Source organism: Salmo salar, chromosome ssa03 (genome assembly GCF_905237065.1).
Source record: "Salmo salar chromosome ssa03, Ssal_v3.1, whole genome shotgun sequence".
NCBI lineage: Eukaryota > Metazoa > Chordata > Actinopteri > Salmoniformes > Salmonidae > Salmo > Salmo salar.
Window position 1 is genome coordinate 32,646,978 of NC_059444.1, and position 12,538 is coordinate 32,659,515.

The window sequence follows — 12,538 nt, forward strand, 5'->3', positions numbered from 1 at the left end:
ATCTACAACACCACATATGTAGGCTACTGTAGGCTATATCATTAAAAATCAAAAGCTATTTCCATGTGAAAATGTTATGTGATTTGCTCCATTGGTTTTGTTGGTAGGCCATTCTGATAGGCCTACATTATGCTCAAATAGACACAATAGCCTATTGGCTACAGTCTAAAACTGTTAATGTGAGCTGGAAGTTGCAAGAAGTTTCTGCTCACAAAACCTGAAATTTGCTCAGTATCCAAATAAATTCGAGGGAACATTGGTTGAATCCCAGACGAAGCTTTAATGTTCTTAAAGCTTTAACGAAAAGACAATATACAGTATCCCATTGAGCCCATTTCAGCCATTGCCAAGGTGTGTTTGACAGGTCTTTACAAACATTTCTGTGGTGAAAATGTTAACAGGAAAAAACGACAGTAACAAGAAAGAGTATGAAAGAGTCGCAGGAGTAAAATGAAAGCAATCAATCCAGGGAGATTTAAGTGACAATTGGATTTTGCACACCTCAAACACAGGAAATAGATGACTGAAAAACACAGATCCTCAGTTGGGAGGGGCATGCATGTTGCAAGCTCTGTTGCCAACATGACTAGCTAAGTTATAAAAATACAATGCAATTCAGGGAAGCAATTCAGGGAAACAGATCATCATTTTGGTGCGCATAGAAAGAAGTCATGAGTGCATTCAGGTGCATGTACTGCCGTGAATTTTCTTCACAGTTGACAAACACATGCTCATTCTGTTCAGAATAACCCAGGGTATGATGCCAAAGATAGTAATCATAAACACTGACACTGTATATGACGTGAGCTTTATGATATGGAAATGTGAAGTGCACATTTGGACTCACAGGTTTTTGGCTTGCTTCTATGACATCAAAGCTGTATTTACAATAATCTTCAATGTCTCATCTATAAAAATACATAGTCCTTTTCATTTACAGCATTTCCCTCACTTGGTGAACAAAAATGTGCAAAAGTTGCCCAATTAATGGGAGGGATGGGGCCAACTTCTCAAGTTCAGAACGACTGTAAGTTAAAATCCGTATCGTTTAGCGCTGTGAAGCGCAGAGCCCTAGGTCCGAAGTCATATAGCATGTGATTGTACGGCTACTGCTTTACAATTTAGGCTTTTATCAGTGTCTAAATCTGCCATTTTCAACCCGTATATGTGTAAATGGTGTAAAGGGTGATTTTGACTGCTAAAACCTGAACAAACAGGGCCAAACTGAAACATGGAAAAACAAAAAGGGGTATTGTGTGTAGATTGATGAGGAAAAAAAACATTTGTTCCATTTTAGAACAAGGCTGTAACGTAACAAAATGTGGAAAAAATCAAGGGGTCTGAATACTTTCTGAATGCACTGTATGCTATGCTCAGTTAACTTGTTTGTCCCTCCTTGGGGCAGAGGTGCTCCGAGGGAAGGAGTTCCCCCTTTTCGGTCAGTGAGTCCCTCTTCCTATGGATCCCCCTCCCCCTCCCCCCCAGAGAGGACTTCATGAACATCCCGCTGTCGTCCAAATACGATGTGAAAAACTATTTCATTTATTTAAAACTTTGACAATGCATATACTGTGGTATTCTAGTAGTGTATAACACTGTAGTAGTCCGAGTGTTGTTATTTCTGATGAAATGTGTGATCTAACTGCCCCACAATCCAAAGTAATAAGGTTGATATAGTAGTATATCAAAGTAATCTGACCAATTATTTAATTACATTTAACTTTGACTATATTTAACTGCTTTAAGTTTTTTTTTAAATGTACTTCTTCAACTACCACAAAAATCATTTTAAACCGGTAAAGCAAGTCCCACAATTTTACTTCATGTAGAATTGCCATCTAGTTGCTGCAAGGTATTTATACTAGACCCACAGGTGCCTACAACCTGCAGCAGTTGAGACTTCTCACCCCTTTGTAGCGAACTGTTTTCTGAAATTAAACCTCTGGGCGTGTCAAACAAATTGTCTCTGTGATTTCTTACCCCTTACCCATAAACTGGTCTGGAATACAAATCATTAGATCACACCGAGAATTTGTCTTCATCAGTATTTTTGCGCTGTAAATTGTTTTTGTGCCATGTTCGGGGGCTCACTAAATATGAAATATTATTTGTATTTATTATGGATCCCCACTACTCTTCCTCTGATCCGGTAGAATTAATCCAGTTATACAATTTTAAAAACATTACAATACATTCATTACAGAATTCACAACACACTGTGTTCCCTCGGGCCCATACTCCACTACCACAGACCTACAACACAAAATCCATGTGTACGTGTGTGTACAGTGTGTATGTTATCATGTGTTTGTATGCCTATGTTTGTGTTACTTCACAATCCCCGCTGTTCCATAAGGTGTATTTTTACCTGCTTTTTAAATCTGATTCTACTGCTTGCATCAGTTACCTGATGTGGAACAAAGTTCCATGTAGTCATGGCTCTATGTAGTACTGTACGCCTCCCATAGTCTGTTTTGGACTTGGCGACTATGAAGAGACCTCTGGTGGCATGTCTTGTGGGGTATGCATGGGTGTCCGTTCAGCTTGTCAACACCTCTTACAAAAACAAGTAATGAGGAAGTCAATCTCTCTTCCACTTTGTGCCATGAGAGATTGACATGTACTGTATGTCATTAATGTTAGCTCTCCATGTACTTTTAAGGGCCAGCCGTGCTGCCCTGTTCTGAGGCAACTGCAATTTTCCCAAGTCCCTCTTTGTGGCACCTGACCACACGACTGAACAGTAGTCTAGGTGCGACAAAACCATGGCCTGTAGTACCTGCCTTGTTGATAGTGTTGTTAAGAAGGTAGAGTAGCACTTTATTATGGACAGACTTCTCCTCATTTTAGCTACTGTTATATTAATATGTTTTGCCCATGATAGTTTACAATCCAGGGTTATTCCAAGTTGTTTAGTCACCTCAACTTGCTCAATTTCCACATTATTCATTACAAGATGTAGTTGAGGTTTAGGGTTTAGTGAATGATTTGTCTCAAGTACAATGCTTTTACTTTGGAAATATTTAGGTCTAACTTATTCCTTGCTACCTATTTCGAAACTAACTGCAACTCTTTGTTAAGTGTTTCAGTCATTTCAGTTGCTGTAGTAGCTGACGTGCATAGTGTTGAGTCATCCGCATACATCGACACACTGGCCTTACTCAAAGCCAGTGGCATGTCGTTAGTAAATATTGAGGCACCTAAACAGATACCCTGGGGAATTCCTGCTTCTACCTGGATTATGTTTGAGAGGCTTCCATTAAAGAACACCCTCTGTGTTGCATCAGGCACAAACCATATGGGTTATTTCTGTGATATACTTTTTGGGGATTAGCTCTTTATAGCCTCATGGTCTAGTTTCCCACTACCTCAAAGACTGACTCAAATGTAATGTATTTTTCTAATCTCAGCTCTTGTGGTCCTTTGAGTCTGGATCTGAGTGGAACTACTCCTGAGTCCGCCATCAGACACCCTCCCTAACCACCATAAGGATTGGGACAGCATCTTGGCCACAACAACCTGGCCATAACAACAGCCCATACACCAGGCCAGCCAGTGCCCAGAGTGGTCCAAAACCAAGCCCACCATAGGCTAGGCTCCACCACCAGCTCCAGGTGAGAGCCTGCGTCCCCCCACGGCCATGCCCAGGGAAGCTCCTCTGCCACAGGTAGAATCAGTGCTCACCTGCCTGATTCATGGCTAGACCTCTACAGACAAAGAGCCGGGGGCCTTTCTACTGAGGTGAGACTTGAATATATACTAAAAGCACAAGCACAATGTTGTTTTAGTATAATTCATTCATTTTCAAGGACAGCAGTTTGTTTACTACAAAGTTGAGGACAAGGGAAGCATATGTTTATATTTATCCTCATCCCAAACCAGAGCCATTTATTTATGGCTCTGTGTCAAACCACCTCTATTACTACTTAAGAACAGAACTGTACTACGCCTTCATCTGTGACTTGTCTTCAACAGCTTCAGCTGTAGCATGTTTTAATACTGCAGTACTACTGGGCTACTCCAGAGACATGTGTTCATCAGCTTTGGTTGTTGCGTGTCTCACTGTTTTAATTATTAGCCCTGCTGTAATACAGTAACAGATATGGTAACACAGTCAGTCAGGAGCAATGGATTCCATATTAAAACATTTATCATGGTACAGATTAAGATCTTAATTTGAGGCAGTTTTCTACAGCAGGAAAATAATCATGCAGCAGCAGGAAATGTGAATTATTATGTGGATTATAATGAATGGACATTTTTTGGGCAGTTGATACATTGTTCCTAAGGGGAAATCAAGTCTGAAATGTCAAATTACAAACTTCAGAAGACTTTTTAAACCTCAAATGCATAACATTTCTTGCAGTGATGGACAGTTCTCCTGCAACAGGGTAATCAAATTAAGATCTTACATCTGTAGATACTTAGGTTCTCACCTTCAGGTTATGAATAATTCATAGACATTTAATGGTCTTTGGTTTCCTCCCTGATTAATCCATGGGGTTCTGCACAGGATTCTGCTAGAAAGAAGTGAAATTGCAATGCAAATCTATTACTCTGGATTCAAATAGTTCATTCCTATAAGGATGACATGACAGTAATGAAAATAGGCAGACCATGCCGGTGGGTTTTGTGTTTATATTAAGTGGAAAGGGATACACCATCACGAAGAGCTTGGTCGATCTGTGTTATTACTACAAATGAGAAGAACCATGTCCCTGACTAACTGCTAGGTATTTTGTTCAGGAAGCAAATTCAATTTCCTTTCCTCTTCTTTCTTTTTCCAGGGCAGATTCCCTCACTGTGCCATAGCACATGGATTTCAAGACTTCAAATGAAGAGGTAGCTACAATTTGAGTTGAATAGCTTTCAATCCCTCAGCATTTTGCAAAGATAATTGGAGCAAATTGGACTGCCATGGTGACTAGTTTTATGTATTTTTACTTGGCAGCGTACTCAACTGCTGACACGTGTTAACCTTTGGAACACAACAAGTGTCATTGAGTTATCATATCACAATGCATCTCTGGCTTAGGTAGATGAAAATGTGACTGTCCTTGTTGCATGTCTGGTGCCTGGTGCCTACCGCCTGCAGTGTAAATTGGGAATGTACACAGACGACAGCATCTGATTGGAGTTGATGATGTAGATAATGATGGACAGGATTAGGATGGGAGGGTAATGATGACACACAAGATGGGATCAGAGATAAGGGTAATTACTGTACATACATGCTGTACAGCAGGTCAAACAATGCTCAGCCGAGCAACGCAGAGAGAGGCTCCTGACCTACCCAGCGATACAGCTGCATCACAGCACTGATTCAGCTAGGCTAATGAGAATGACTCTACCTCCAACATATCTCTCTCTCTCTCTCAATTCAATGGGCTTTATTGGCATGGGTAACATATAACATTGCCAAAACAAGTGAAGTAGATAATATACAAAAGTGAAATAAGAAATAAAAATGAACAGTAAACATTACACTCACTGAAGTTCCAAAAGAATAAAGACATTACAAATGTCATATTATGTATATATACAGTGTTGTAACGATGTGGAAATTGTTAAAGTACAAAAGGGAAAATAAATAAACATAAATATGGGTTGTATATACGATGGTGTTTGTTCTTCACTGGTTGCCCTTTTCTTGTGGCAACAGGTCACAAATCTTGCTGCTGTGATGGCACACTGTGGTATTTCCCCCAGTAGGTATGGGAGTTTATCAAAATCGTGTTTGTTTTCAACTTCTTTGTGGATCTGTGTAATCTGAGGGAAATATGTGTCTCTAATATGGTTATACATTTGGCAGGAGGTTAGGAAGTGCAGCTCAGTTTCCACCTGTTTTTATGGGCAGTGTGCACATAGCCTGTCTTCTCTTGAGAGCCAGGTCTGCCTACGGCAGCCTTTCTCAATAGCAAAGCAATGCTCACTGAGTCTGTACATAGTCAAAGCTTTCCTTAAGTTTGGGCGCTGATGTTTAGGTCAAAGTATGTATAGTCCAGTGGGTTCTGGTAGTCTTTAATAGTTGATTCTAAGATTTGTATTCGATCATGTATATGTTTTTGCTGTTTGTTCTTTGTTATAGAGCCAAAAATATTAGAGAAGTGGTTTACCCATACGTCTCCATTTTGGATAGATAATTCTTCGTGTTGTTGTTTGTTTAGTGTTTTCCATGTTTTTGGTTGGACAGGTTTCTCAATTTCTTTCTTAGGTTTTTGTATTCTTCATCAAACTATTTGTCATTGTTGTTAATTTTCTTCGGTTTTCTGTTTGAAATATTTAGATTTGAAAGGGAAGCTGAGAGGTCAAATATACTGTTAAGATTTTCTACTGCCAAGTTACACCTTCACTATTAACGTTTTGCCCAGGAAATTGTCTAAAAGGGATTGAATTTGTTGCCTAATTGTTTTTTGTTAGGTTTCCACACTACATTCCTTCCATCTATAGCATTTCTTAATATTACTCAGTTCCTTTGGCTTTGATGCCTTGTAATTGAATATTGCTCTGTTCAAGTAGACTGTGATTTTGCTGTGACCTGATAAGGATGTCAGTGGGCTGACTGTGAATGCCCTTGGAGACTCTGGATTGAGGTCAATGATAAAGTAGTCTACAGTACTACTGCCAAGAGATGAGCTATAGGTGTACCTACCATAGGAGTCCCCTCAAAGCCTACCATTAACTATGTACAGTCGTGGCCAAAAGTTTTGAGAATGACACAAATATTAATTTTCACAAAGTCTGCTGCCTCAGTTTGTATGATGGCAATTTGCATATACTCCAGAATGTTATGAAGAGTGATCTGATGAATTGCAATTAATTGCCATGCAAATGAACTGAATCCCCAAAAAACATGTCCACTGCATTTCAGCCTTGCCACAAAAGGACCAGCTGACATCATGTCAGTGATTCTCTTGTTAACACAGGTGTGAGTGTTGACGAGGACAAGGCTGGAGATCACTCTGTCATCATTGCTTTGCACAAAAAGGGCTTCACAGGCAAGGATATTGCTGCCAGTAAGATTGCACCTAAATCAACCATTTATCAGATCATCAAGAACTTCAAGGAGAGTGGTTCAATTGTAAGTCCAGCAAGCGCCAGGACCGTCTCCTAAAGTTGATTCAGCTGATCTGGGCACCACCAGTACAGAGCTTGCTCAGGAATGGCAGCAGGCAGGTGTGAGTGCATCTGCACGCACAGTGAGGTGAAGACTTTTGGAGGATGGCCTGGTGTCAAGAAGGGCAGCAAAGAAGCCACTTCTCTTCAGGAAAAACATCAGGGACAGACTGATATTCTGCAAAAGGTACCGGGATTGGACTGCTGAGGACTGGGGTAAAGTCATTTTCTCTGATGAATCCCCTTTCCAATTGTTTGGGGCATCTGGAAAAAAGCTTGTCCGGAGAAACCAAGGTGAGCGCTACCATCAGTCCTGTGTCATGCCAACAGTAAAGCATCCTGAGACCATTCATGTGTGGGGTTGCTTCTCAGCCAAGGGAGTGGGCTCACTCACAATTTTGCTTAAGAACACAGCCATGAATAAAGAATGAATCCCCTTTCCAATTGTTTGGGGCATCTGGAAACCAACACATCCTCCGAGAGCAACTTCTCCCAACCATCCAGGAACAGTTTGGTGATGAACAATTCCTTTTCCAGCATGATGGAGCACCTTGCCATAAGGCAAAAGTGATAACTAAGTGGCTCGGGGAACAAAACATGGATATTTTGGGTCCATGGCCAGGAAACTCCCCAGACCTTAATCCCATTGAGAACTTGTGGTCAATCCTCAAGAGGCGGGTGGACAAACAAAACCCCACAAATTCTGACAAACTCCAAGCATTGATTATGCAAGAATGGGCTGCCATCAGTCAGGATGTGGCCCAGAAGTTAATTGACATCATGCCAGGGCGGATTGCAGAGGTCTTGAAAAAGAAGGGTCAACACTGCAAATATTGACTCTTTGCATCAACTTCATGTAATTGTCAATAAAAGCCTTTGACACTTATGAAATGCTTGTAATTATACTTCAGTATTCCATAGTAACATCTGACAAAAATATCTAAAGACACTGAAGCAGCAAACTTTGTGGAAATTAATATTAGTGTCATTCTCAAAACTTTTGGCCATGACTGTACATACCCAGCGTGTGACAGAGCTGCAGGAGATGTGACCCGTTTTTGTTGGTTATGTTGTCATTGTTGTGCCTAGGGGGGCATATGAGGGAGGGAATGCTGTCACCTCCAGGCAGGTGTTTGTCCCCCTGTGTGGTGAGGGTGTCAGGTTCTTGTCCGGTTCTGGCATTTAGGTCGACACAGATTAGTACATGTCCCTGGGCCTGGAAAATATTGATTTCCCCCTCCAGGATGGAGAAGCTGTCTTCATTAAAGTATGGTGATTCTAGTGGGGGGATATAGGTAGCACACAGGAGGACATTTTCCTTTGTTAAGATCATTTCCTTTTGAATGTTCCTGTTTTGATTAATTTCATGGGGTGAGTTAGGTCCTCTATACCAAATTAGCATACCCCCTTAGTCCCTTCCCTGTTTCAAACCTGGTAGTTTGGTGGATGGGACTACCAGCTCTCTGTAACCTAGAGGGCAACCAGTGGGTCCATCTCCTCTATACCATGTTTCTTGTAGGATGACAATGTCTGTATTTACAATTTCTTTGATGAAATCCAGGTTCGTGCTCTTTAGGCCAAAGGCAGATGACCTCAGGCCTTGGATATTCCAGGATGAGTGAAGGCTTTGTGTTCCATAAAGTGTTCAATGTTATTGGTCGTGTGGTTTGGCCTCAGGCCAGTAAGTGTGAGCAGAGCCTGCTGAGCATCTTTTATTTTTATTTTTTTAACCAGGTAGGCCAGTTGAGAACAAGTTCTCATTTACAACTGCGACCTGGCCAAGATAAAGCAAAGCAGTGAGACAAAAACAACAACACAGAGTTACACAAAAACAAATGTTCAGTCAATAACACAAAAGAAAATGAAAATAGAAAAATATATGTACAGTGTGTGCAAATGTAGGGAGGTAGGCAATAAATAGGCCCCAGAGGCAAAAATAATTACCATTTAGCATTAATACTGGAGTGATAGATGTGCAGATGATGATGTGCAAGTAGAGATACTGGGGTGCAAAAGAGCAAGAGGGTAAATAATAATATGGGAATGAGGTAGTTGGGTGTGCTATTTACAGATTGGCTGTGTACAGGTACAGTGATCGGTAAGCTTCTCTGACAGCTGATGCTTAAAGTTAGAGAGGAAGATATAAGAATCCAGCTTCAGAGATTTTTGCAATTTGTTCCAGTCATTGGCAGCAGAGAACTGGAAGGAAAAGCTGCCAAAGGAAGTGTTGGCTTTGGGGATGACCAGTGAAATATACCTGCTGGATCGCATGCTACAGGTGGGTGTTGCTATGGTGACCAGTGAGCTGAGATAAGGCGGGGCTTTACCTAGCAAAGACTTATAGATAACCTGGAGCCAGTGGGTTTGGCGACGGATATGTAGTGAGGGCCAGCCAATGAGAGCATACAGGTCGCAGTGGTGGGTAGTATATGGGTCTTTGGTGATAAAACAGATGGCACTGTGATAGACTACATCCAGTTTGCTGAGTAGAGTGTTGGGGGCTATTTTGTAAATGACATTGCCGAAGTCAAGGATCGGTAGGATAGTCAGTTTTATGAGGGTAGGTTTGGCGGCATGAGTGAAGGAGGCTTAATGTCACGACATCCGCCGAAGTCGGCTCCTCTCCTTGTTTGGGCGGCGTTCGGCGATCGACGTCACCGGCTTTCTAGCCATCGCCGCTCCATTTCTCATATGTCCATTTGTTTTGTCTTGTTCCATACACACCTGGTTTTCATTCCATAATCACACTGCATGTATTTAGTCCTCTGTTCCCCTCCATGTCTTTGTGTGTAATTGTTTATTGTTATGTGGATATTGTCAGGCGCCATACTTTTGTTATATTCCGTGGTTTTGGCACATTTATGTTTATGTGCTGTCGTTTGTGGACCGGAATTAAAGTGCGCCTGTTTACTACACTCTGATCTCCTGCACCTGAATTTGCCTCTGTACACACCCCTAACACTTAAGGAGGCTTTGTTGCGAAATAGGAAGCCGATTCTAGATTTAATTTCAGATTGGAGATGCTTAATGTGAGTCTGGAAGGAGAGTTTACAGTCTAACCAGACACGTAGGTATTTGTAGTTGTCCACTACAAATATTCTAGGTCAGAACCGTCCAGAGTAGTGATGCTAGTCGGGCGGGAGGGTGTGGGCAGAAATTGGTTGAAGAGCATGCACTTAGTTTTACTAGCATTTCAAATGAGTTGGAGGCTACGGAAGGAGTGTTGTTTGGCGTTGAAGCTCGTTTGGAGATTTGTTAGCACAGTGTCCAAAGAAGGTCCAGATGTATACAGAATGGTGTCGTCTGCGAAAAGGTGGATCAGAGAATCACCAGCAGCAAGAGCAATCATTGATATTTACAGAGAAGAGTCGGCCCGAGAATTGAACCCTGTGGTACCCCCATAGAGACTGCCAGAGGTCTGGACAACACGCCCTCCGATTTGACACACTAAACTCTGTCTGCGAAGAGTCTGCCGATAAGAATACGGTGATTGACAGAGTCGAAAGCCTTGGCCAGGTCGATGAAGACGGCTGCACAGTACTGTCTTTTATCAATGGCGGTTATGATATCGTTTAGTACCTTGAGCGTGGCTGAGGTGCACCCATGACCAGCTCGGAAACCGGATTGCACAGCGGAGAAGGTACGGTGGGATTCGAAATGGTCAGTGATCTGTTTATTAACTTGGCTTTCAAAGACTTTAGCTTGGGCTAGTGTAAGAGTGGGGTTTGGGCCCGTTTGCCTGCTCACAGCCTGGGCGTTTGTGTGACTTCCGTGTTGAGGTCCTCTTTGTGGGGGTGGAGTGCATTGGGTGGGCAGGAGAGGCATAGGTCTGGTCTGAGGGGGCCTAAATGGGTGTGGGCATGGTTGACTTGGGGGGGGGTGTTGATTGGTTGGGGTGGGGGTGTGGATGTGGCTGGTGGTGTTGTGGTCTGGATGTAGGTCCTCTCGGCCTGGGTCCTCTATGTGTAGGTCTGGGGGGGAGGGGGGGTCCTTTAGGGTCCAGGTGAAGGTGGGCAATGCTGTCTTGTATAGGTGGACCTGGTCATAAATGCTGTTCAAGTACATGGTGGAGTGGTGGGGCCAGGTAAACATTTGGTTTTGAGGCACAGTCACAGGAAATACTTGCGTTTACCCGCTGTGTGGTAGCAGGGTGGAAGTATTTTCGTGGTAGCAGGGTGGATATAACCACTTGTGCATTGGGGAAAGTAGAAGAAGCTTTTTCAATCTCTCTCTCTCTCTCACTCTCTCTCACACGCACACACAAACGTGTGAGACATACACACCATAAATGCCTCTGTGTATTTTAATTGTCAGTTTGAACTAGTTGTGGATATAGTGTCCAAGGCAACACACTGTAAAAACACATTCCCATTGAAATGCTGCTGTTGATATGAATAATACTCACCCAGGCTGTGCACAGCACAAGTAAATGTAATTCTATGAGTTGCCATACCTGCAGTTGAGCTGCCATGATTTCTTTACACAGAGCTAGATACAGTACATGTAAATATCATTATTTGAGATGCCTTACCTGTAATCGAGCTGCCATTTCTGACTAAAAATACTGGTGACTAATGTGTCCTTCGGTGACAGTACTGCGTGTGTTGTCAAGGATGCTCAGTGACATTGGCCCGCTTGGCTTTACATTAGTAATCATGTCAGGTGATGGTGCTTCTCTTATTTAGACTTAACCATAGTCTCAAGGACAGGACAGGCATTCCAAATAGCTGGTGGGGAATTGGCTCTGCAGAATACAAATGCATGCAGATTATCATGTTTTAAATGGATCACGGGATATGATGATGATTTCTCTCATCCATTTCTTTTGCGCAACACTGAGAAATGCATATCTGGTGCCAGAGCATTATTTTAGAATCTTAGATGGATAGACGAAATGATGCTAAATTATTTCATTGGAGATGTATTAAATTAGACGATTGTAACTAATTGTTTCTTTTGTCTGTTATTAAGAGGCATATCATTGCAGTTATCTGGTTTAATTTTCAGGGCCTAACGACAATATATTTTGCTCAGATTAATGTTATAGCACAGTGCATAAAACATTTATGCAATTCACACTAATTAGTGAAACTGAATACATTGCAACATGTCCAGGCCTAAGATAAAGTTCAACACTAATTTCTCACACTGCCAGTTCAGCACATATTTGACTGAGAACTAACCTTAATCAGTGAGTCTATATTTATCCTGTCTTCTTTTAACGTAATTGCAACATAATATGGAAGATATATGCAAAACATTAGTGAGTAAAAAAAGATTTCCCTGAATTGATCATGAATTATGATAGATCTTTTCCTAGCCCATTCTAAAATGTCCATAGGGCATTCTCCGTGTCACTCTGTCAAAAGTCTCAACAATGTCTTTCCAATTCGATGACATTTTCATTTCATTTCATGGCCAG

General features: G+C 41.8%; 1 protein-coding gene across 4 annotated transcripts in view; it reads left to right on the forward strand.

The window, feature by feature from the left end:
• LOC106599809 (gamma-1-syntrophin) overlaps window positions 1-12,538 on the forward strand; it is a 71,124-nt gene that overhangs the window by 33,496 nt on the left and 25,090 nt on the right. For all 4 annotated transcript variants that reach the window (XM_014191139.2, XM_045714730.1, XM_014191137.2 and 1 more), the window contains 2 exons: window positions 3,411-3,741; window positions 4,788-4,842. In XM_014191139.2, the coding sequence (XP_014046614.1) occupies window positions 4,816-4,842 (27 nt within the window). In that variant the 5' untranslated portion in view covers window positions 3,411-3,741; window positions 4,788-4,815. The remainder of the gene's footprint in view (window positions 1-3,410; window positions 3,742-4,787; window positions 4,843-12,538) is intronic.